The sequence below is a fragment of the Neospora caninum genome, chromosome VIII (genome assembly GCF_000208865.1).
Source record: "Neospora caninum Liverpool complete genome, chromosome VIII".
Taxonomy (NCBI): Eukaryota; Apicomplexa; class Conoidasida; order Eucoccidiorida; family Sarcocystidae; genus Neospora; species Neospora caninum.
In genome coordinates, this window is record NC_018395.1 from 6582015 (window position 1) to 6607375 (window position 25361).

The 25361-nt window shown below is 57.5% G+C and overlaps 3 protein-coding genes across 3 annotated transcripts; all 3 read right to left on the reverse strand.

The window, feature by feature from the left end:
• Positions 1 to 15: 15 nt before the first annotated feature.
• NCLIV_038240 (hypothetical protein) lies at positions 16 to 8953 on the reverse strand (the record flags this gene model as incomplete). Its single annotated transcript, XM_003884025.1, has 15 exons — positions 16 to 133; positions 864 to 1052; positions 1216 to 1311; positions 1614 to 1704; positions 2069 to 2178; positions 2772 to 2858; positions 3115 to 3197; positions 3528 to 3595; positions 3936 to 4007; positions 4476 to 4741; positions 5280 to 5343; positions 5713 to 5870; positions 6202 to 7244; positions 7783 to 8287; positions 8832 to 8953. 15 exons carry the CDS (start codon positions 8951 to 8953, stop codon positions 16 to 18), a joined length of 3072 nt encoding a protein of 1023 aa, XP_003884074.1.
• A 3522-nt stretch (positions 8954 to 12475) lies between these two features.
• NCLIV_038250 (conserved hypothetical protein) lies at positions 12476 to 15328 on the reverse strand (the record flags this gene model as incomplete). The annotated part of the gene is made up of 1 exon (XM_003884026.1): positions 12476 to 15328. The coding sequence occupies one exon, from the start codon at positions 15326 to 15328 to the stop codon at positions 12476 to 12478; it is 2853 nt and encodes a 950-aa protein (XP_003884075.1).
• A 2116-nt stretch (positions 15329 to 17444) lies between these two features.
• NCLIV_038260 (hypothetical protein) lies at positions 17445 to 23537 on the reverse strand (the record flags this gene model as incomplete). Its single annotated transcript, XM_003884027.1, has 11 exons — positions 17445 to 17522; positions 18051 to 18119; positions 18412 to 18491; positions 18877 to 19030; positions 19423 to 19453; positions 19588 to 19690; positions 20248 to 20316; positions 20962 to 21025; positions 21685 to 21805; positions 22289 to 22358; positions 22913 to 23537. The coding sequence occupies 11 exons, from the start codon at positions 23535 to 23537 to the stop codon at positions 17445 to 17447; spliced, it is 1464 nt and encodes a 487-aa protein (XP_003884076.1).
• Positions 23538 to 25361: the final 1824 nt, after the last annotated feature.

Here is a 25361-nt window from a genome sequence, read left to right on the forward strand (position 1 = left end):
CACCACATGGACTTTCTATTTTTCCAAACTCACGCTTTCATCCAGGAAGCTCGAGCTTTCTTCTATGAAGCACTCCTCGCCCTTTCGCGCTGTGAGCTCTTGATACTGCTGATTGGCGAAGACCTCAAACGGTCTGCGATCGAAAAAAAACACGGCCAGACTCGCCAGTTCACTCAGAACAGCGCCAAACCATTCTCTTGTAACGCCAGAGCACAGGCGAGCTGACGCGGTGCTACAGAGTCCTTTCTTTCTTGGTGTCCTAGAGCTCCCATAAAGTCTGCCTCCGTCGCAGCCGTGTTCGTTTGTCACGAGTTCGACAAAACGTGTGCCTCTGTTTATTCTCCCGGAGCACGGGCGGCGAGTCGGATCGCGATGCTGGCGTTCCTCTCAAAAGCGGGAAAAAGTGAGAGAGCCCAATAACTTGGCACAAACGGAGACGAAACGGCGTTTTGTACTGCCCTAGGCGTATCACCCGGCAATTTCCCTGCCCTCTGTAAAGTGCGTCAAGCGCCTGGGTGTCGCCCAACCTCTCGCTCCGCGAAAAACCGGAAACTCATGAGCGCTGATTGCGGAAAAAGAACCGGAGAACAGTGTCCTAGGTGAAACTGCCGGAACCGACAGGATGTTTTGGGTGTCTTCCGTACTTGTAGCATCTTTCCATGTCCGAAAGATGGCCCTATTTACGCACAAGTGTTTGTCTCCTGACAGTTCAAAAAAGTTCCTCTAGGTCCGGAAATGCACTGCGGGCAGCTCTCTGCTTAATCCGTCATTCACAACGCATTTTCTCAGCACGGGGACGACACAAAAACGTCCGTCTCGGACTGGGAGAAAGGCACCGGCGTCCGATTCGCGTCTTGTCTTACGTGAGTTCAATGAGCTGACGATCCCAGGGACTTCCTCTCACGATATTGGAGATCGTCTCTCCGTCGTCCATCGCCTGGAAGGCTGCGCGCTTCAGGAGGCAGTTGATGAAGCAGCCTCCACAGACTGGATCTCGGAGGAGGTCTCGGCAGCGAAGCCCCGAAGAATAGGGCACACACAGAGCGTCGCACCTGCGCAGTGGAAAACACATCTTGCACACAAAAAGAGGCTAAAGCGAGACAGAGACAAACGTCGCGAGTGAAGGACGCAGAGACAAACGAACGACCGTCTCTAAAGCAGGATGTGCACCCCGGCTCAGAAAAAGCAGGAGCAATCTCCAGAAAGATTCCTTACATCGGGCAGATGAAGTCTCGATACGTCGGAAGCTTGTCGTCTCGCATGCGGAACCGGTCGACCTGGGCATTGAAGAAAACCTCGATCTCGTGGTCCCTGGAAAACAAAAGAGGATCAGGAAGGGCGACTTGCAACAGAGAGTGCCAGCAAGCAACTACTCTCTCGCAGCACAAGGAAAAGCCGGAGTCATCGCCTTAAACACGAGAAGCGGCGCTGTTCAACCTCGTGCCTTCTCGTTGCCCCTCAAAGTTCGCCTCCATCAGCCACACCTTCCAGCCCTACGGTCTCCGTTCCCGGCGGCTGCTGCGGACACATGTAGACAATGTCCACTGTGCAGCGAGACCCTTCAAAATACGCACAAAGACCAGCGTTTTAGCCGCGCCTCGTTCCAGTCCTACCGGAGGACTCCGTCGCCGTCGATGTCGAAGATTTTGAACCAGAACTGAATCGCCCGCTCCGACGTGACATCGTAATAGACCAACAGAAACCCTGATCAAAATTCCGCAATGCTTTCAGAGTACCGTGTGTATATACATGCGCCCACATGCACGCACGACTGTGCAACTGGCTCTTCTCCAACGACGCGTGTTAACAGAAATGACGAAAACACGTGTTCGTATCTATGTGGAATGAAATGCACGTGTTTAAATATGCATCCGCTTGTGCGCATGCAAGCACGTCCCATGAACATTCAAAGTCGGCAATACATATATAGAACGTCCCTAAACCCCTAAATTCATATTTTACATATTTTTTGGGGGTGAAGATGCCTGAAAGAGTTCCTGGGAGCATCGGTACGCGGCCTCTGCCGCGTTCTCGTGCGGGAAGCGGTGGGAGAAAAAACCGGTCCTACAGATCCAGTCTTCAAAGCACATGTAGCCTGCTTTCGGCGACCGAAAGGTCCGTGCGACTTGAAGGAAAAGCCTCTCCTCGACCTCGATGTTCATGTTGTGTGTGTCATGTCTGGGGAAATCAGCGGAGAAGACGAATACAAGACAAATCCTTTGCAAGAAAACGGGCGAGTACGCACTCACAGATGAAAACTCAAGGGAAAGGTCCAAAACCGTACAGCGCCTCGTGCATCTGCACGGGGATGTGCATCAACACCGAAAACCAGACGGGCACGTACTATATAGTTCTATGTAAGAAAAGATTAAGCAAAGCAATGCGGGAGGACGTCAGGGTTCCAAGGCCGAGTTTTCTGTCAGCCCTCGCTACACTCAACATACTGAGCGTTTAGAGAAACTCCCACAGTAGCGTTGCGCAGATAAACATTCAATAACATCACACCTTCAGCTGTCCCCTAAGGAGCACCGCTATACGGCACAGTGGGACTTCCAAGTCGTTGTCAATGACGCTGCCGCCAAAAGCGCGCGCGTGGCAGGAGGGCTTCGTTTCTTGGGCCCAGACACAAGAATGCGAGGCCTTGCACCAGAAGGAGCGCTTTTCGTAAATCTAAAAAGAGTGCCCAAAAAGTGAAACTTGTAAACCATACATTGCTGGTTTATATGTAACGCGTTCGCTTTTACTGCCATTTGATCAATGTCGCGGCTCACCGGCGGACGTCAGAGCGATCCAGGAGGAAGTCCTCGTCCTCGTCAAGAGCATGAAAGGTGCAATAGAAGACATAAAAATGCTCGTAGCTGAAAAGACGAAGACGCAACCGCACACAAACAACGCGCTGTTCGGGATGCTCCATTTGACAGCACGCCTCAACAGCGCAATTGTACCTTTACAGCATAACGCGCCTGTCGTGCGAGTGCACGTGCGACGCGCCGAAAGGGACTGTCAACCGCAAGAAACGGGTAAGATTCAATGTCTGTCGCCTCTTTCTCCACAAGACGGCGGCACACAGACGCTCCGTGCGACCGGGCGAAACCTTGCTGAAACGCCTCTCACCTGAAAAATCGCCGGACCACACTTAGCTCCACTCCAGGACGAATGGTGTACCAGACGTGCGGCAAACAGCTGTGCTTCAGAGCCTGTCCAAACACCAATCAGACACTTTGCGGCCCGGTACAGCCGTTTCCTGAACGTCCCCTGTTTGCCAGGCAGCCGTTCATCCCCGGTCCCCTGTCCGTGTGTACCCGCCTCGACGGCGTTCGATACACACTCCTCGCGATGGTCGGCAGACACGTTCTGCTTCCCTTGCGAGGGACACACAAGGGAGACAAACCTCTCCTGTTTCCACAGACAAACTCGGGCAGAACGCGTTTCGGCTTCCGAATCACTCGGCCCAGGAGCCTGCCAGTTTCTCGGACACAACGTCGCCCCCTGACAGAGGGTGCGCTGACACGCCTCGCAGCGCTCACCTTGAGCGAAATGTTCCCTGCGTCTTCCGTGTCGACCTCGAACATGATGCGGGTGATGACGGAGTCCACTGCAGGAAGGAAAAGAGCCGCAAAAATGCGCGCGTTCCACATCGGCCCCGTGCCTACTGCGTGCCGTGGAAAGACGTCGACGCCATAACGAGTCGCGGGTTCGCCGTTGATTTGGGGTGTCTCTGGTCCGGGGGCAGACGCTCGGCCGTCGAAACATTTTCTCCCCAACGTCGGATGCCCCGGCACGTACGTGGAGAAAGGTTCTGCCTTGAGGCTCGCCTTTGAGCCTCCTGGAGAAGACTCAACAGGCCTCGAGGCACAAAAAGACGAGGAGCCTGAGCACCGCTGAGGAGGCAACTACACATATGTGGGTAGCCGTTCACTTGGCGTAAACCGTACCGTATCGCGCAGCAAATTCGGATGCCGACGGTTCGTTCAAGAACGCCATGTCCGGAGCCTGTCGAAGAACTTCTGAAGATTGACGGGAAAACGGAAACAAGAGGGCCAGAAAGAGACCGAAGACTTCGTCGCGCGCATCTATATTAATCAGTCGGGGTTCACCTCGCTCCAGGGCAGTGCACGCACCGCAAGAGCACAGGGGAACAGCAGCGTCCCAGTCTAGCCCAGAAAGGTGCGAGACGAAGCGGCAAACACTCGAAGGTCACGGCGAAAACTCTCCCTACTCTTCAGTCCCGTTCGAGAGGAGTCTGTCCTCTCCAGATTCGTTTCCAAATCGCGCAGTGGAACTCGCAGCCCGGCCCCGCTCGCCTCGTCTTTGCCTGTGCCTGGCTCGGCTGCAAACACGTCTCTCTGCGTGCATTTCTTTTGAGGTGAACGAGGAGATTCTGAGTCGGGGCTGAAGGAGGGTTTGCTGCCAGCACAAGAGACGCATACTCCACACCGTACACCCTGGTCCCCTGTCTCCCCTCTCGAGCGCACCTTCGACCCAAGGCCTCAAGTCGTCGGCGGAGATGGAATCTGCGCCGGCCGATTTCACAACGTTGAAGAAGTTGCGGGCACTTCCTCGCTTGACCACGTGCGGTACAACCTCGTCGTTCAGACACGCTGACGGCGCGCTCCCCTCTTCGTCGCTCTGAGGAGAGGCGCATGTGGGCATGAGGTAGACTGGCAGCTTGGAGGACGGGAATCCTTCGTCCACGGTGGTGGCGTCTTCCGAAGCGAGGACGAGCCGATTTGCCCAGAACCTGTCAGCACGCGGAAGCGAAGCACGCGCCACAACCCACGACCTCAGATTCCATGTCTCTCAAGAACAAACGCAGGCACGAGGCAGCCTTTTGACAAGGCCGGTGCCAGGGTCAGACTGCTTCACCCTTCATTCCTCTCTAGACGTGGACACGCGTACCCTCTGTGGGCCGGAGGAAGACGGACCGCCACCCCTCGCTCGCTTATTCATCTACACCTTTATATCTGGATGCACACATCTACACAGGAGCACTGTGCAGGCAAAAGCGGAAGAAAGTCTGCACTTTAAAAGACACAGATTTTCCGAGTATAACTTATCACGGATCGGCGCCTGCAGAATCGGCAGTAGATGACGAAACAGGTGATCTTGTCTTTATGGCTTTCGAAGGATGCGCACGCTGACTGTTGCACGCAGGGAGCTTCCGTTTCCCCCCCGCGGGTGGACCGCTCGCAGCCGAAAAGAGGCAGGCGTTGAGGCTCTCAGGTCCGGTGCCTGACGAGAGCGCGAAGCATCGGACTGCTCAGTTCTCGAGGACCTACTCCTTCATCATCGGCAAGGAAACGGTTCCTGTCTCGTGCGAGTCAACCATTCGGAAGAGACGTCCTGGGAAAAAGAAGCGAAAACGAGCAAGAACAAGCGCGTCGTCGGGATGGGGAGTCCAGCGTGCCCTCGAATTGGACGCGAAACGCTTCCAGCCAGGGGACAGGGTGCAACGGCAAAGACGAGTCCCTACGGCGGCTCAACTGTGGGATGCAATAGGATAGGTAGCACCGGCGGGAAAAACGAAAGCTTCGCGGCAAAAGACAGCGTTTATTCCTTCAGTGGTTTCGTCTGCAGAGCAGAGAACCTCCGGTAAGGGGGGGGCGTCGTGCTCCGGTTCCGTCTTGTCTCTCGCGAATGTCTCTCAGAAGGCAACGGAAGTCGCGTTCCAGACATTTTCCCCTAGTCTTCTCTGTCCCGCCCCCGTCTCACCGCTCATATACTCGCCGAGGCCAAGGAGGGGCACGACGATTTCGTCCGCAAAGACGTTCGGATCCGAAATTCCGTCGGGGTGTCGCGAGAAAACGCGTTGCAGCGCCTCGAGGGCCTCTCCCGTCACTTTGGGGGCGGGCTTCACGCTCCGTATTTTACTGAGAGTGAAGCGCACGCAGATCCGCGGGTGTGCTCCGCTCAAAGAAGCAGAGGAGAGGGAGATGCCACGGATCAGAAAATGCAAACGCACTGGGCAAGCAGATCAAGGATCTGGGCAAACGGGGACAACAGGAAGGTGCGGCGTAACAGCCCTTCTGATTTAAAAAGAAGGTCTGTGTTCAGCAGTGTCTCCTCGCCTGAACGGATTCGACAAGATCCCCCGAACACCAACCGCCCCGAAGGGAGAAGAACTCTGCGCTCCCACAAAAGAATTGACACAGCATCCGCCCAGTGACCACGTGAACACTTCGAGCCGGGACGGTCACTCACTGTTGGTGAATGATGTGATCGAGGAGGCTCAGAGGCGCGTCGCTTTCCGGTGTCTCCGAGGCGCGCTCTTTCGCGGGTGGCGCCTCTGCTTCTTTCACGCCGCTTGCACTGCACTTCCGTTTGCTCCGTGTCGCCGATGTCGCTGTGCCTGCCATGTCGCCGTCTCCATCTTTTGTTTCGTTTTCCTCGTGCTGGGCTCGCCGACCATCGCTGGCGGCCTCGTCTCTGAGGGGAGGGCCCTCGACGTCGCCCTTTCCGTCTCGATCGTCGAGGACAGTTCGAGCGGTCTGGTCTTTCGTCCTCTTTGCTTGGAAAGCGTTTTCCTCCACTTCTTGGGAAGCACGAGGGCGTTCTTCGTTGTCGGGAAAGGCGTCTGAACTCTCACCAGAACTTCCAAGTTCACGCGTTTCTCGAGTCGGAAGCGCCTCGCGCTCCGTCTCTCCCGGAAACGTCTGTTCTCTCTCTCTCGGACACCCCTCGTCCTGCGTGCTCGTCCCCCTCCGCCTCTTCCCCTCAGGATCCAGAACCGAAACCCCTTCTTCCGCTGGGACTGCCGAGCCAGCTCCTGCACACTGAGAAGAGCGAGAGAGCGCCTCCGCGTCTCCGTCTCCTCGGGACAACCCCCGAGAAGACACCCCGGCGGGGTCGCCACCCGACGTGAGGCCCATGGGGCCGGAGACACCTGTCTCCTTGGAGGACGCGAGTGTGGGGAGAGAGTCGGGGCTGCCGCCGCGCTTTCCCTGTTCGGCCAGAGAGGACGCAGCGCCAGAGCGCTTTGGATTTGGAACGGTGTCGAGGGGACGCCGAAGGTAGGCTGGGGAAGAGACTCTTTCCCCCGTATCGCCTGAAATACCCGGGAAAGCTGAGAGAGACGGCGCGGCGGTAACAGGGGAGACAGCCGGGCAAGGCAGACTGGATGCGAACGTCGAGGGCGTTGCGGCGGCCGCACACGGAGGAGAGGAGAGATCGAGACCAGCCGAGAGGTCCGAAGAAACGGCGGGCGCAGATGTCACGTGGTAGGCTTGGAGGGCGCGTTCAAAAAGCTGAGAAGGACACGAGAAACGACGAAGCCATCGAAACTGGCGAAGTTCGAGTTCGGTTCGCTTACTTCCAGCTTGGGATCAGAGCCAAACAGTTCACTGGCTGCACTAGGAAATAGATCGCGTTTGTCCTTGGGGAAACTTCCAAACACTTCAAACAACGCGGAGGAGACATGAGCCTTTCCTCTCAGAATGCACGACTTCCGAACGGCGTTCGGCGAAGCACGAACAGCTGAAACTCCGGCACTGCACCGTTCATCGGACAAGAGGTCGGGCATCCCGCCGACGCGAGCGTCCAGACTTGAGCGGTTCTTTCCGGGGCGAGATCTCTTCGCAGAGAAGAGTGATCGGCGAGGCCCCCGCGCAAGCGACTTTGCACCAGGCTCTCAACAGTGCCTGGTCAGCCATAGCACAGGGGGAAGAGCGCCACGGCCCCACGAGCGAGCGCCCCGTCCCCACGAGCGAGCGCCCCGGAGGGGGATGCTGCGTCTTGCGTTGCCAGCCCGTTGTTCCCGACGCCTTTCCTGCGATAGGCACTTACCGCGCCGAGTTTCTCAGGTTCGTTCTGCTCTGCCAGAGTCTTCGTTTGGAGGATGAACCGCCGAACGCGACTGTCGCAGAGGAAAGGCGCCATGAGGTCGTCGAGCCACGGGCCGGGATCTGGCGAGCTGAGCCAGGCTGCGCCGCGCGGACTTCGCCGAGGGACTCCAGAGGCAGCGTTCGACGCGAACAGAGCCTGGATTCCACTCGAGCCTCTTTGCAGCGCGGCGAGCCCGTGAGGGCCTGTCGAGGCAGATCCATCTTCTCCGGAGTGTCCCCGGTCTTCCCACTCCCTTCCGCGCGGTTTCCCGGGCACTCCTTCTCGTGGAGCCGTCCGCGGCGACAGAGACGGACTGTGCCCTCCAACGTTTGCGGCCAAATGATGCTTTTGACTGATCATTTTCAGAGCGTGGAGAAGGTTGTCGGGAACCAGAGGCGAGGAGGCGGTCGGCGCTGCGGACCCCCCGGCAGCACACGCGCCGACTGGGAGGGAATCTTCGCACGGGCTGCGGAAAGAGAAGCGCGACGGGGAAAGGCAGCATCGAAAAACGCACAGATTCGAACTCGCTCACAGACGCCCAGTCGGGCTGCCGCGGAAACGTCCTCAAGAAAGAACGAAAACCGATGGGACGGAGGCACGAACGCACACATGGTCCTCCCGAACGCTCGTCCGACTGCACTCGGGCCTCTCTCTTTTCTAGATGAGCCGTCACCAAGAAGGCCCGTCGCTCTCCGTGCGCGGACGCGTATCCGCTAGAGAAGCGGTAACGTTGTTTCTAGCTCTGCATCGTACATGAGTGAGGTGCGGCCTGCCACGGCATTTTCAGAGTTGATCCTGAGTGAAGGCGGGAGACGAGTCGCTCCGCGTAAACACGATCCCGCGTTCTTCCTGGCAAAACTGGGACATGCTGTCTATGCAACCGCGGAGACTCGGGAGAGGCGCACCTTTGTGGGCCTCGGAGGCGTTCGAGGGCGCTCGACAAAGCGCGGACGACACAGACAGTCTCCGGCGGAGCACGGGCCGGAACGGGTGTTTCTGGGTTCTCTCACCTGACAGGTTTGCCGCCCGCGGAGGGTCTGTTTGGCAAGTCTGAGGACCAATTCGCTCCGGCGGCCGAGCCAAACGGCGGGGAGGCGCACCTTTTCGTCGGGCCAAGTTTTCCCTCGCCCATGGCGCCGAGTGAAGCGGAAGGATCTGTTCCAGAGCTGGGAAGGGTTGAAACGAGGGCAGTTCCCTGGGAGCGACGCGCGTGAGAGTCTCGACGGCCCGGGGGAGAGAACGGTGGCCCAGAGCAGGTGTAGGGAGGGACGGGAGTCGGCGCGACAGAAATAACAGAGCGACCGGCTTTAGGTTTGCGTGAGGGATCGAGAGACACACTTTGGTGACCGTGGGATTTTGCAGAGGAAATGCGAGAGTAGGTTCGCCACGCGGTTCACCCAGGGGACTATTGTGCGAATTCGAAACGTGCCGCACACGTGTCGCAGGAGCCTGGCTGGTGGCGAACGGACTGGCCATTGTCCCTCGACATTGCCCAAGTGGACAAGCTGAGCGAGCGGCAGTGGCGACGGCGAGACAAAAGGAGTGGAAAGGCAACGGGAACAAAGTGGGCGTCGGAGTCGATTCATTGGAAAGGATCTGCAAGACGTCCCGAAAAAATCGGGGAGGAAAAGGTTACCACACCACCTGGTCCAAAGCACGGTGTGAAGCTCGGAAGCATTCCCGCGTCTTCGGGTCCTGTTCATCAGCTGGAGCCAGGGAGTCCATTTCTGCCAGCATTGTCGGGTGTCTTTTTTACAAGAACCAGGAAAGAACGGCAGGCGGAATGTGCATGTGGCTCACTGCACTACGGGAAGCAAGACGACGTTTGGGGGGTGTACAGGAGAAAGGACGGCTGGACATTCCAGTCGATGAAGACTAGCGGATGAGAAAGAAGATAAGAAAGAATGGGCAAAACACTCAAGGCCTGCATCGCCTCAGGGAAATGGAATCGAGGCCGCCAAATCGCCACCAAAAAGGCTCGCTCTCTTTGCAAAATGCGCAGAAAGCGAAGACTTCGCGGCGACAGCAAATGAGACGGGAAATAGCACGAGTAAAGGACTATGGGCGCAGCGAACATGGGAGAGATTCTCGTCTAAAAGGAGCTGCAGAGACGAGTTTCGCAAACTAGGCATTTTGCAAGACAACGCCAGCGCGCTGAGAAAAAACACTTCTTCTCGCGAGGGAGGAGGGTGACGGTCGGGAATGCATGAGACGGTGGTGATCCGTGCGGCCAGAGCTTCTGTGGACAGCGAGTTGGTGTCCTTGTCTTGTGGAGCCTGCTATCTCGGGTGCGGCAAGAAGGATGAGAAACCTAAACGCATGACTTGCTGCTCTCGGAAATTTCCCACTTCTGTTGCGGGGCGGTCGGAAGAACTCTCTGTTTGCGCGGCAGGAAAGCGCTTCAAACTCTACCGTTTATCAGACCCTCACACGGGCCGTATGTGAGGGGTGACCCATGTCGAGCATCTAAAAGCGGGGCGATTGCGCTGTGGTCTCGCTGTTACAACAAGAGTTCTTCGGAATACACAGTCAACTGTACCGCGGAGTGGGAACTACCTCGCGTATACGCTTTCCCTGTGTGATTGTCTCCAGGGTCCGAAGAAGTGTCTGAGTCCACGAGGCCTGGCATTCAATCTCGTTGCCGCCTTCCCCGAGACCTAAGGCATCCACCTTCCCAAACAAGATGTTCCCGGCACAGTCCTCATGCCCCCGATAATTAATGACATGTTCGTTTCTGCAGTTCTCACCTCATCTGCTTCACGCTCCAGCGGTACCGCACTCAGTCGGTTGTCCAGGAAGCTGAAGGATGTAGCACGGAACGTAGCAGCCCCAGCGTTGCTTTCTTTGTTAGGAGAGGCTTTGAACTCGACGGATTCTCGGGTCATGCGAACGCGTTGGATTCTAGGGATGAAAACCTCTAGATGGGGTCATTCTCGTCTGCATGCCCACCACACTATTCACGGCCAGCGTACTCAACACCTTTACATTCGCCATAGAAAATCCTCCAACAAGCTCTAAAGGAGGAAGCGCTGCGCAGGCGCAGAAACCTGGAAATACAAATAGAGGTTTCCCTTCTTGCGCTGGAAACAGTTGAAGTCACAATATGACCAAACATTAGATTGGGAGATTGTTAGTGCCACGCGAGAATTGCTTTGGAAGGGAACGTCGAGCACACGCCATTGTGACCATTGCAACAGGGATCCCTGCAGAATCCTTACAATATGGCCGCACTTGACGGGAAAGTTCACGCACTTGTTCACCAACGTGGCGAATCTCCTCTGGTCGCGACATCACACTAACGCGCCTGATGATGGGAGAAAGAAGCTATCATATGTCGCCAGCTCAGCAACGTAAGTCTACGGTGTACCTGCTCTCTGTCCTGGTCACTGGCGAAGAAAAGTCGAGCAGAGATGAAACGATGTCGTCACTATTACGCTGCCACAAAAAAGGACTTTCGATGACGGAACACACCTTGATACCCCCCGCTAGTGTATTGTGTTACTTTGTGACAAGGCTTGCTGCGGACAACCCATGTACAACAGCGCTGTGAGAGGAAGAGAAACAACGCATGGTTCATTCCATCTCCGGTAACTTCCTGTGGTGCAACTGCAAGCAGACCCGAGTCGTAGTGCCTGGACCCCGACACGTCTGCGCATAGAATTCACTGCGCTGTCACGGAATTCGGAGCGCCAGACAGGCGCATCCGGATTTGCAGCAAAAATTGGAATTAATTCGCTCTCTCTGCATGCTTTTTGCACCAGCATGCACCAGGAGCAGTTCTGCGGCACACGCAAGCAAGCCTATGACGTAGGCGGCGCGTCTACCGTGACTCAGCACTGCAAGCCGTTCGCTATTATTTCACCTTCGCTGTCACGGGCCTTTTTCTCTGCAGGCTGGGGGGATTGCGTGTCACAGCGAATGCGCGAGAAGCTAGCATGACAGCAGAAAAGGCGGCAACCTCGAAAGGTCGATGACACAAAACGGTAGATCGGTGGGTTTTACACCAGCGCTGTCTGTCCAGTCGAGCAGCCAGCGGTTAACCTCGCACGGCAAAGGTGAAAAAACCGAGTCATGCGCCGCCACGCGAGAACGTGACAGCGAGAAGACGGTTCTGAAGTGAAGCAGAGCACCGAGGGCTGCCGAAACATATTCGCTTCGGCGTGCAAAAAGAGTGCTCATCAACCCCAACTGTCCTGCAAAACTGATCGCAGCGGACTGGGCGCTCCGCCTAAAACTCGACGGAGGAAAAAAGATAAAGATGCGACAGGCAACCTCTATCACTTTCGTGCCAAAGGGCGTTCCTGGGTAAAGGCAAACACAGCCATGGCAATACGTAGCTGGGGCGTTGTACTTTAAAAAACTGCATTCTGCTCTCGGAAGCCACGCGCTTCCGTTCACTGTATAGAGTCCCTGAGGCCACATCCACTGCATTTTCGTGTTTCTCCACTTTGGTCGACGTGTTCTGGCGACTCGAAATATCAGTGCTCAAGATCTGCGCAGAGATTACCGAGCTCAGTCGCTACCTCTGGCCTTCAGTTGCTTCAGTCCTGCAACCAGTACTCTGATTCCTCTTCCTGTCTCTGCCTTGAACGGCTCTCCGCATCTCCCTCTTCCTCGTCTTTCGCTCCGCCTCGGCTTCTCTCTGAGCTCCCCTTCACTCCGTCTCTTCTTTCCGACTTCGCGATGTCTCTCTCTCTCCCTTGGAAACGATTTCCTCGCTTTCTCTGACCAACAGCCGCGCCTCTCTGAGAAGGCCCCGCCGCAGCCGCGCGTCCCGCTCGCCTTCCCCGCGTATCGCGCGAGCCCACTTTTCTCTCTCGCCCTTCCGAACCACCTCTTCACACAGTGCAGCCATCTCCTTCATCGTCTGCATCGTGAGATGCGACGCCGACCGGTGCAGTTCGCGCAGTTTAAGCACCAACTGCCGAGAACCCCAGACCGCCCCTCGCTCATTCACGCGCCGGCCTGCGGGCCCCGCCGCTCCGAGGCCTGCGCCGCTGGCTAGGCAGTGAGCATGCGCGACCCGTCGAGCATTTGCACATGGCGCGGACCCGCCAAGCGAGAGGGGCAGAAGAGCGGTCCTGCCCGGCGCTCCAGAAAATCCAGGAAACGAGGGAGACGTCGGAACGCCGCGGCGACCTTCCGACAGCCCATACGCTGGCTGCACAGGTGCATGCGCATGCAGATTGGAGTTCGCTTGGAGAGCCGGGCCTCGTTGAGGCGGCGAGCGCAGAGCTGAACTGCCTCTGGGCGCGGATGCCGGAGCGGAGAGCGGAGGCAAGTGGGAGAGAGGACGGAGAGACGACCCAGTCTCGAATCTTCGGCCTCCCCCGGCTCCAGAGGCATGGCCGACATCGCTGCTGGGGACTCGATTCATCGGCGAAGGCTGCAGATTTCCCTCGAGATCAATTGGCGCCAGCGCCGTCGCAGAATAGCTCTGAGAATGCCGCGACCTGTCGACAGGGCCCTGCCCAGACGACGGCAAGCCGCATCGCGTCCCGTCCACGGGCTCCTCTCGGAGACCGTTCCCGGGAAGACTCGCGCCTTCTTGCTCCAGCATTCCGCGGCCTGCCGCGCCTCCGTCGCTCCCGCTGCCGATCCGATGTCTGCTCGCTTCGTCTGCGCAGTCTCTGTGGCCAGCAGGCACGTCGCGGAGCGGCTGTTGAAACGATCCCTGCGGCGTGGGCGTCTCGCCCCGCGACAGGCCTGGGTCTCCGGGCGGACGCGAAGAGACGTCCGAAGCGCTGAGCGAGGAGTCGCGCAGAGACTGGAGATGACTCATTTGCATCGGATGAGGCACGTGCTGGAATTGGAAGTGGAGTTGCTCCATATGGGGCGAAGCAGAGGCAGGCGGCATCTCAAGAGGAAAACGCGCCTGAGAAGTCGCAACGCCTGGCTGATGCGAAGGCATCACAGTGGTCGGAAACACGTAGCAGTCAGCGGCGCCGGGTCCAGCCCCTTTCTGACGTCCGTTTTCCGCCACCCCTTCGCTCTCCTTCTCTCTGTCGGCTCGGACTGCGCCCTCGGCAGCAAAGTTTGTGTGTGTCACCGCCCGGTCCCCAGGCCCCGGAGGCCCAGCGGCGCGTGTTCGGCCTCCCGGCAACCCCACACCCGCCGCAGCGACGCTGTGGCCCTCCGGATCGACGCCGGCTCTCCGGGCTCCATCCTGCGGGGCCTCGGAGGCTAAGGCGCCGCCCGGCCCGATTCCAGGTGCGTGGAGCTCCGGCCCGATGCCCAGCCCATTCGCGCCTGCCGAAATCTGCGACAGGCACGCAGATGCCATGCTTGGCGGGGCGAAAGCAGGCTTCACGTCGGGATGGCCCGTGCTGAGGCCGTTGCCATGGGGATCGCTCAGCACCAACGCGGACGCGGGCAGCACCCTCGCATCGCCCACTGTGCTCGCCAGGACGCCGGCCGAGTCTTGCATGCCTGCCTCTCTGTCGCCCATGCATACCGGGGAACTCCCAGGCGCTGCAGGCACCGCGTTTCCATTCACGAGCACAGGGTTTGTCCCCGACGCCCCGTAGACGTTCGCGAGAATCGCCCCGTTTTGAAAAACAGGGGAGGCCGCTGTAGGCGACGCGGCCGGGCCCGTCGCGTCTCCTGGCGCCTGCGCGGACTCGGCCCCTGAGGGAGTCCCGGGCTGCGCGCACGCACTGGACGAGGCAAAACAGGAGACAAAGGAGAGGGGCGAGAAGGAGTGGAGGGTGGGCGTAGCGGAGACAGGGGACAGGAGGGGCGACGGCGAGGGGGCGGGGCACGAAGAGGGACTCGGAAGAAAAGTGTCGTTGTGTGCAGCGCTCGCGCTTTTCCACTTTTTCGCTGGCCCAGGCCGGCCACCTCCGGGCCTCGGTGCACCGCCCACCAAGGACTCTCGCGAGAGAGACGGAGACGGGTGCGCAGCCGCGACAGATCTCCCGCTTGGCTCGCCCACCACGTTGGCGTGCGAGGGGAGAAACTGAGAGTGGACAGGAGCGCTGGAGATGGCGCTTGGCGCGTTGACGGGACTGCCTGTGAAGTGGAACGCGCCTTTCCCAGTCTCGACGACCTCAGGGTGTCCGGCCGCGACGAAAAACGACGCGTGCCCACCTCCGTGCGAAACGTCCCCAGGCGGGACCGCGCCAAAGGGCGGAGGAACGGGGTCCAGCGTCGACGCGCTGGACAGGCTTTGCGACACGTGGAAATGCGGAGAAGGGTCGGTACACTGAGGAAGGGACGAGGAGGCAGTCAGCGACGGAGAGGCCAGCAGAAGTTGACTCGCCGCCGCCTGCAGCTGCTCCCGTTTCCTTTGCCGGTACTTGCGAGACGCGACGCGTTGCCTCTCTCTCTTCACGCGCAGCGCCTCGGCGCGATGTTGCTGGTCCGCCGTGACTGCAGGAGACCCTTGCGGGCCCGCTGAGGGTGGAGTGGACGAGAGCGGCGCATAGCAAGATGCAGAGCACGGCGTAGCAAGGGCGAAGCCTGGCGGGACGCTACGTCCCCTGGAGGGCGCCTGGTTGGCGTACATTCTGGGAGGCAAATCCGCCTTTAGTTGTCCAGACAGGAGCGGGAGATGGCACGATAGAGCGTCTACGAGATGGGAAAACAAGGAAGGAGCACAAGACTGGAAAGGCCACCCGAGGCAGGAGACGGTGAACACAGTAGTGCAGGAAGACCGGCTGCGACGGCAGCCAGCGAAGAGCGGAAGGCAAGCGGCGAACAGCGACGAAAATCGAGGCAGACAAAAACATGCAAACACCTAGGAGGAGGACCGAGTAACCTGTTGAGTTGTTCGGGCCTTTAATCTCTGCATTGGGCCTCCTTGCCGGTGTTCCGGGCGATGCGGTCGATGACACGCGAGGAACCGCACAAGAGGAGACGACTCGAGCAGAGTGCATCCCCAGTCACGAAGTAGCATTGTCGACAAAAAAACGCTTCTTCGCGTTTGTCAAGGGGATCGAAAAGCCACAACCCCCTCGCATTTGAAATGGTACCACGTGCAAGTCCTGTAATTATGCGGGGTGGCCGCTGTCGCAAGACACTAACCGCCCGCTCGAATGCGACAATTTTTCTCGCGGACTTCTGCCGCGAAAATTTCCCGATGACTTCAGTTAGCAGACTGGCGTCGCGTGTGTTAGCAAAACATTTCGATGGAAGAGTCAATGCCCCATTTCCTGAGAGTTCCGGTATTTCCCGCTAAAATGATGCCAGGAGTGCCGATACAGCACGTGCAGGGGATGGAGAGAAAGGGGAAGAATGCGGGTGCCGAGAAGACCGCAGGCCCACTGGCTGCTCCATTTTCTGTCCCAAAAGTATGGGCGAAAAAAATCGAGGAGAGGAACGGGAAAGCCACACAAAGCGAGACATGAATGCCCTTCCTTTCAGCGACGAGAAAACGCGGAACTACCAAGCTTTTATCGCGAGACGCCCGGCAAATTGCAGAGCGTGCGAAGAAAAGCGAAAGGAGAACTGGTTACACACAGAAAGAAAAGAAACAGAGGCAACAACAGTCAACTCTGCTTTTAAGAAAGGAACAAACGGGAGGCGGTCAACCAAAGTGAGGAAGAGCGAAACGCCCCGTACCTGGACGGCGTCGGGAAAGATTTCCCAGTTGACTTATCTGTGCTCAGATTTCTTTCTTCCCACGCGAGATCGAATCCTTTAAACATCTATTGATACTGGGGAAAGGATATCTTTTCTCTTTTCTGGGCACGGAATCGTTTCCAGAGCGCAGAAGTGGACGGCGTGCACATGCAGAAAAAGAGTGCCCCAAGGCGCGAAACATCACTCCTTGACGAGCCCCCCCAGCCGCCAATTTCGTAGCTCCACTTCTAAATTTCATGTTGGACAGCTCTCGTTTCTCTCAAAGAGAAAAGAGGCGTTTCATGCCTCACGCTCATTTGACTCTCGGCTCCGCGAAACCGTGTCGTCTGTGCGTCAAAAGATCACCAAGTCTTTCGCTGCAGGATCGACGCCTCTAGCCAGGGGTACCAGAAAAAAACGGTAAGCAGTAACAAAGAAAGGTGGCGCACCCCAGAACGTTCTGGGGTTTTTTCCGTAGAGGAATGAGTCGAGGATCATATTTTGCAGCCCACATGTTCCTCTAAAGTATGAGACTGTATGCTGAAGAGAGGAGCTGGCCACGCTTGGCAGTTTCGGAGTTTTCGCTGGCGAAGGAGAGACAGTGTCTTTTATTTTTCTAAAGTTCTCCAGAAAGTGTTGTAGCGATCTCCTCGCAGTTTGTGCGTGCCGGGATGCACGCGGTACCCGGGTACTGAGCTAGCAAAAAGCTTTCACAGCCGAACTCGAAGCCTCGTTCCAGCAAGAGTTCTGATTCCGCGTCCTAGCATTGTTAGGTTTAGAGGGAACAAAAAAGCGGAGCCGCATGCGTTCCAAAAGTTCGTGGCCTTTTGCATTCCTCTGCGGCATCTGGATGAGCAAAAACTCCCCACCAAACGCGGGAACACCTGATTATGTCGGAGGGGCTTTTTCGACACAAGAAGCGAGGAAACCTGCTGAGGTTCGAACGATGACCCAAAGAGGCCAGTTTTCGGATAAGTGTCGCAATGAAGAACGCCATCGGATTCAGAAAACGCACAAAAGGTCTGGATGCTCCGGCTAGACCTTTCGTCTTCTCGACGTTGTCAAAAGCTCCTCACCGCAACGGTCATTCCCGGCACACCGGGGTGGTCATCGGCGAACCGCCGCACGCGGACCCCCATCTGCAGGGAACGAAAATGCGCCAAAGTTTAGGCATAGTGGCCAAAGAGGCAAACGTTTCTTGGCTGGATCCCAAAAGCAGCACTCGCAAACCCAAAACCGTAGCCTTTGCATGCGAAGCCATCGCGTTTGTTACTGACACTAGCCGTCGTCGAGGAGTCTCAGACTTCGCCTAATATATGCGGTACTCTGGCGTTCCCTTTCCACATTGTCCTGGGGATTTCGCCCCTTTGGTGTGTTCAGTGAGCTACCCGATGCTCCAGCTACGGCCACGAACGAATGCACTGGCATGCTTGCAAACATTTGACAAAACCTTCACGATGGAGCCTCCACAGCGAGAATTCTTTTTGAGAGAAAAGGCAACACAGTCCTAAAGTGAAAATCACCACCTGGCTCAGAAGAACTGAGGACAGAACCAGAGTACACATCGGCCCGCCGTATGCACGGCTGCTCTAATTACGCTGTACTGCCATGAACCCTTATCGCGAACGACTCGGCTCTATGAGGACTCCCATCATATGTTTTTTTACCCGGGTGAGAAGGTCGAGAGCGCCGCTCCGATTGTCGTATTCCTCCGCGTACACAACCGTTTGGATTGCCTGTGAATCAACGCATACGACAGGAGAGACCAGGGAAACCATTTCTGTTTCAAAGTGAGACTGTTTCACCTTGCACTGGGCAACAATGACCTTTTCAGCCAAGGGATGGAACAGCCGACGGCCATTTCAGTTTCGCGAACAGAGACAAAAGACCACTCCTGGCACAATCCGACATCACCGACCTGATACCGCACGGCACGAAAATCGGCCTAGAGTCAGGAACAGCCGCAATGCATCGGACGTGTGCACGGTGTGTCTGTGTCGGGCAAATGGAGCAGATGGTTCTACTTACGGATTGAACGACGAGCTTGGCGCAACCCAGACATGGGAGGCAGGTGACGTAGAGCGTACCGTTCATGGCGCGGTCTCGACCTGAGAATCCGCGCACAGAGATGCAGGATACGGCCAATGCCACACCTAAAAAAATGTGCAGTAACTTTAATGTCGTCTGCTACTGAAATCCAACACCTTGAGCTAACCAGGCAAGTGGGGGGTGGTGGAAAGCAATCACAAAGAACCGGGTTGTCTGTATCTGCTAACTGGTGTCTAGTCAGTCCTCGTTAGAGGCAGTTCTGAAGAAATCCCTGCGTTCTTGAAACGGACCCAGGACCACATCCGCGTGAACCAGCAGGCGACGCTCGAAAAACGGAACGTCACGTCTAATCGAGGGTATCCGACTCACAAGAGAAAAGCGGTCGGCTGGTGAGAAACGACAGCGCACCCTTCGACTTCAAACACAGAGACTTTCGTTTCCTACCTGCCTCCAAGAGAGCATTGGCCTCCGCGTGGATACACTCGCACGCCTCCAGCGCCCGACCCTGAGACACATTGGGATCATTACACCGCGCACAGCCTCCTGCGTTGCAGTTGGCTGCTTGGGACGGCGTTCCGTTGTAGCCGGTGGCGATAACCTGGATGCCGCGAACAAAAAGGTAAAGGAGAAACCGAGTAGTCCTTTCCTGAAAATTCTGCCGCAGTGGCTGGCCGTCGCAGTCCCGCGCCCCCCCACCCGAGAGTGCCGTTAACGCCGCTCACCAGTTGCAGGAAATGAGGTCGGTCCAAAGTTGACGAGAGAGAGAGAGTGGAAGCGAGAGATTCAAGAACTAGGTCCACGGGGAGGCACACCCACAGGCGATACTCGAAGAAAAACGGAACTCCTTCACACACTGGCGCTGGCTACGGAGAAAGCGACGGGAAACTGCCGGGATGCATCGAAAAGCGAGCGCGGAGAGGCCAAGACATGCAGGAGGAAAACAACTCGCAGAGCCCAGAGAATGGAACTAACGCAGAGATGACGACTTACACGATTTCCACGCGCGACGATTGCTCCGACCCTGTACATACACAGAGCGGAAAGAACGGTAAGCGACAACACACGTGACCGAGGAAAGCCAAAAGGCGCGATGAGAAGGCAGCGGTACGTCAGATCTGCCGATACTTCTTGAGCAAGACTCCCGGCACCTCTCACCGTCGTTTCATGCAGTTTGACCGCGTAGAAGCCAAGAACGTGAGCCGCATGAAGTACGTGTCCCAGGAAGGACGCACGAGCTCCTCACAGAGGAACCCTGCGGCTGCGAACAAACCCCAGAAAGGCGGAATGTGTGTCGTCCAGAAGCAGGAGGAAACACGTCTCGGGTTTCGACCTAGGCGTCGAGAAGACGTGGCGACCGACATCTATCTCAAGACCGAGAACGGGTGGAAAGCGTCCCCGCACGAGCTCCCACGGGGGAGGCAGCAGCACAAAGTTGAGGGAACAAACTGGTCCCGACAAAACCTTCGCAGCAATTTAGAGGTTCGGCTCATCTCTGATGTTTCCGAGCATGTCGCAGGCGACTGCAGAGAGGACCCAGCGGGGCCCGGCCCCTGGCGCCTGGGACTGATTCCGTTTCTAACGGAGCTCTCTCGTCCACACTAGAGTTGCGAGAATCTCAGTATATACACGCCACAAGCGGAGAATCAGGAGCCGAGGCGTGGAAGGCGGGAAAGGACGCTTGTGATTCTGGCGCGTTTTGCCTCGTCTGCGAACGGGACTCGTTCGTGTGACTTGGGTAGACAGGAAAGGAATTTGGTTCGGGCCGTGCACAGTCTGATTCGATTTTTCCAGGCATTTCTCGGCCAGCCCACATACAGGCGATTTTCTTTTGAAGAAGACTGGTGTCCCCGTCAGCCATCACGTGCACATCCGCGACAGCCATGCCTGCAGGCAAAGAACAGAGAGAGAAGTCGAGGACCAAGAAGAAAGGGGCCGGTCCAGGAACTCGGCGACGAACAAAGGCACGGCCGCCTGAAAGGGAAAGCCTCACACTACCAAACAAAAACCCGACCCAGCACGAAGTCCAGACTGCTCGGAACACGAGACGATAAGTCCTCTCCGCCGTAGCCGCCAGACCGCCCACGGCCTCATTTGTGAAACAGCCGCTCGAAAAAAGGGAATCGCGCGAAACCCAGGGCGAGATCTTTTGGGGCTTCGTGCGAACTGGCCCCTCAGCAGTGGCCGCTCTCTTGCTTCGAATGCTGCATGCATGCCTTGGCACTTTCGGAAGTCCCCGCGGCTGGCAGCTCGCGCAAGGCTTCAGATGCGCTCTACACCTTTTGGCGCATGTGCGCGCTGCTGCGTTAAGGTCGATAAACAAATGCGATTGTTCACAGACAGGCATGCGACCAGACACCTGTGAAATGGCGCGCAGCTCACCCTTATGAAAATGGGCATGTCCACATAAAAAGCAAAAGCAGAACCATGCATATATATACACATCTTTGCATGCAAAAATGTGTACTAGTATCGGCTGCTCATGGACGCCTTTTGAACGTAACACGCTTCCCCGGCTTCTCGCTTCCTTACAGACTCGGACGCCATCCACGCCGGACGCTCCAGAATGACCGCCGGCGGAGGTACGAAAGCAGAGCTGCGAGCAGCGCAAAGGAGCAGAGTCGGCCGCACGGTCGCCCCGAGCCTCTCGTCCTTGCTGCGACGAGTGGCGAGAGGAGAGCCACGGATGCATGCACAGTTGAGCGTGGAGATAGAGCAGACCGTTTCATCTCTGCGGATCGTCCCAGAAGAAAAAGTGTTCGGATGGCAGAGGAAACGTCTCGAGGGACCCGAGCTGAGGGCTCGAGGTTCTATCCGTCTTCTCGCGTGTACACAGGCGGTCAGGGGAACCGAAGAAAAAACAGAGTGTGTTCTCCGCCTCTCCGGGACCACGCGCCGCGTTTCGCCGTGACAGGGGAGACAAAAACCGTTCAACTCGCCAGAACTGCCCGAAAAGAAACGCTGAGGGGAGACCGGCGTGAGAGAATGGCGGCTTCGAGGGTGGGCTGTTTCAGTGCGGGATATGCCAGTGCGCCGCGCAACGCGCACCACGCTTCGGCAGCTGTGAAACCGCGCACTCCGCAGCCAGGAGGGTGGGATCGAAGAGAGTCAAGAGTTTCGACCGCCGGAGAGAAAGACCGAGACAAGATGGTGGGCGAAGGGATTCCTTTGAGATTACGGATCGCCGCAAAGCATGGCCATCCACAATTCGCTGGTACACCAATCGAAAAAAGACGAGACAAACGAGACGCTTACTTGATCCTCACGCGTTATCATGTCATCCATTGAAAAATTCGCTCCTGTTTTGGCCCGCATGCGCGCGACACGAACACCCAGCGGCGCGTCGACTGCGACCAGCGCGAAGAAGGGGCGTTTCCTGCGGTAGAAATGCACCCCGTCAGGGAACATGGACGTCGTTGCCTCTTTGAAGGAAGAGCGACACTATCGACTCCAACAAAGCGAGGCAGACACAGAGCTCTGCTTCGAGAGTGTGCGAAAACAAGATGCATAGACACACGACGCCAGACCAACAGATCCGGTCTCTGTCTTCAGTCCTGCCTGTTTGTCAGACTGAAAAAGAAGAAACATCTCGCGCACGGGTTCCAGATTCCGTCGTCCTCGCTCGCTGTCGCGTCCTAACGCGTTCGGAGGAAAGACTTCTTCTGTCGTGCTGTTGGACTCGCAAGCGACAAACGCCTGGCCCCCTCTCCCCGCCCGGGGACTTCGTGAGACGGTGGATGCCTCCTGTCTGTCGCGTGAAACGTTCGAGCCTTTGCCTTCTCTTTGCCGTTTTTGCCGGGGTTTCCAGCGCAGCCAGGCACGACGAAGCGTTGCGTCTCACAGAGAACAAAAGACGTACCGGAGCGTCCTGACTTCCTCCAGTCTGGAGATGCCGAGAACAACAAAGTTCTCGCGCCAGCGACTCGTGACTGAAAGAACAAGAACACGCAGGCTGGGACTTCACCACTGAGTGACAACGCACCCAGCGACAGACACCAGACAGTGTCTCCAGACGGGGCAACCGAGGGCGCGAAAGGCGCAGCTCTGTTGGGGGGGAAGGTTCCTAGCACGTGCAGCCACGCTACGAGCGACGGCAGCGACACACAGGGGGGGGGGGCGAGAAAAACGGGGGGAGAACGGAACAAATACGCGTGGAAAACGCACTGGAGTGAAGGATAGGCTGTGGACTATCCTTGGAATCTGCCGGGTGTGACAGCCCAGGCCAGCATCTACCACAGTGTTGAGGGAAAACTGAGAACGGTCCACGAGACCTGCGAAAGCGGGTGGGGCGCAAGTTCGCACCACAGCGAGTCAGAGACGCAGAGAACTGTGTGTGTGTTTCACGGAAGCGCACACGCGTGAGGTTCGTCTGAGAGACACGGATAGGCCGTAGTGTCTGCCAAGCGTGCAGTCGATACACTCCAGGTTGCAGGTGTGTGGCAGCGGAGCGCGGACTGTCTGCTCGCATTTGTCTGCGTCGTACCGAAATCAACGATTTGATCTGCGTCGGTGAACGAGAGCGAGGAAGGCGCGTCTGACGGCCGTGCAGCTGGGAGAGGCTCATTCGGCGCCGGTGCATGCGGGGCAGAACGAGGCTCACTTGACCCGTTAACGCAGGCCGTGTCTTGCAGGCCGTTAAACACAGCGTGAGGCCTTTGAGAGGCCAAAGGGCGAGAACTGGGCGCAGCCGCAACCAGGCCGTTTTCGGGGCACTGCAGCGGGGCCTCTGCGAAAAAAAGGCTTTCTTTTTCTTCCCTGGGTGAATCTGCGTCTGAACGCGCCGATGGTCTGACTGTCGGAGACTCGGCGACTCGGCCTTCCCGTTTTGCACGGCATGCAGGGTCGGATGCGCCTGAGCGTGAATCTGCGCGCTCCGCCGCTTCCGCGTCAGCTCGCTTGGCTCTGGCGCTGGGAGAGGGAAACCGCGGGTCGGAAACAGAGCGGAGGCGGTCTCTGGAGGAACGAAGCGAACGAGAAGCGAATGCGGGGCAACACGCAGGCGCGGCGCCAGAGAGATGCAGGAGCGTGAAGTTGTATTGCTCCTGGAGGACTCTCGCCACAGACTTCTTGCCGCTTTGCAGCGGTCCTACGAGGCCGAGAACAACCATGGTGGCGTCGCAAGAAAGAGGAGAGGCGCAGAAACGAGGCGAGACGCGGAGGGACACTAGGAAGACCAGACGAGAAGAGTGGCCAGACGGAGAAGAGGGGAGGAGACCAAGAAGGTGAGAGATGTCAAGGAGACGGAACCCGCGTGGCAAGAGAGGAGTGAACAGAACGCAGGAACGACTGCTGGGGCAGGAAGGAATCGTGGGGAAGGCGACCGTCCACCCCGAGGACAGGACCGAAACTCGAATCGAGGTGGGAGTCAGAAAGGAGAGAGGAAGCGAGCGCGCACGAAACGAGAAGGTGAAGAAGAGACGGAAGGCAGACAACAGAGGGACGAAAAGGATGAGGGAGAACAGCGGGTGAGCGGGAGGAAAAGGAAAAGAGGGACGGAAAAAATGGCATCGGGGAAGGACGGCGAGAGCCGCAGCAGGGACAGGCGAGTTTTTGAGGAAGGCAGTTTGAATCGTCAGAGATTCCGCCGACACCAGATGGCCTCTTAACGGCAACAGGACGCTCACAAGGAAGGCTCGATACCCGGGCAAAAGGGCGGAAAGGCCGCTGGCCGCACGGGAAGTCACCTGGTGCGAGAGTGAACCGAGAAGACAGGGACGATGGAGGGGGTAGATCCGCTGAGGCGACACACAGACACGTACAGGGGAGGACACACAAGAGGAAAGACCACTCACTTTTCCCCGACACAACCATTCTGGAGCAGTAAACAGGGCCGGAGTGAACTTTCCAACGGCTGCCGAGGGGGGAGATTACTGTCCCCTCATTGTCCACCCCCCACGAGACACTTGCGAGTCAGTCGCCGGAAAGCGAGAACCCAGAGACGGGGCCGCACACCAAGAGCAAGTGCGTTCGAAAAGGGGCTCTGCATGGTCAGGCAGAAAACACTTTTGATTCCCGCGGAAGGCTTTCTTGCTGCTCCAGGTCTTCTGCCGCCGTTTCGATAGTGTGTGCTGGCGGATTTGACTAGGAGGAACGGAGTGCCGCAAGACCTTTTCCTGGAAAGGCGCCGGAACGAAAGCCCTATCGCGGGTATGCTCTGAAGTGTACGTACACCCTATTCGGAGGCTTGATGGCCACGCAGTGCCGTCTCATCCTGTGCACCCGACACAACAAGCGGCCAACGAAGACAGGAATCTGTCCGCGCCCGTCTCCTTTTCCGCGGGACTTCACTGGGCTCGCACATTGCTGCATGCAGATCGCCTGGCTGGCGACAAAGCGTTTGGCAACGGCAGTGGAGTTTGCAACGCACCAGCGGCCAAGGTGACTCCCTGGGAAACGCGAAACGAGGCTTCCTAGAGTGTCACTGCAGCGGTAGATGGTCGATCGAGGTCAGCGCATTCCAAGCGTTTGTTTTTCCGCTGTGTGTAATTCAGCGGCGTGCAGCCGGCAAGGCACTCTGCACACCCTCCTCAGCGCGTCACGGGAGAAACCGCAAGCTTTTCAGCACACTTTCCTTTCGTCGCCTTATTCACTGCATGTGGACCCTCTCCTGAACGCTGAGGGACGCGGCCATCTTTCTTTGGATGCTCTGGGTGTGCGAGGCACAGTTTCTTCCACGCTTTTTCTGCCAGGGGAAAACCTGCACTGACTTCCTTTTAGGTTACGGCGAGGATACGGGGTCGTCGTTCGGTTTCTGCGTTGCGGTACGAGTTCCTCTGCGTCCCTTGAACCTCCGGAGCGCTGCTTGAAAGCAGGAGCAAGTTTTTCGCCGCCAGGTTTTCTGTCCTGCGCACGCGGTGCACATCCGCGTGTCTCCCTCTCAGTCCTCGCTCGTCCTCTCCCATCCCTGAAGGGTGGCCCTCGTCTCTGTTCTC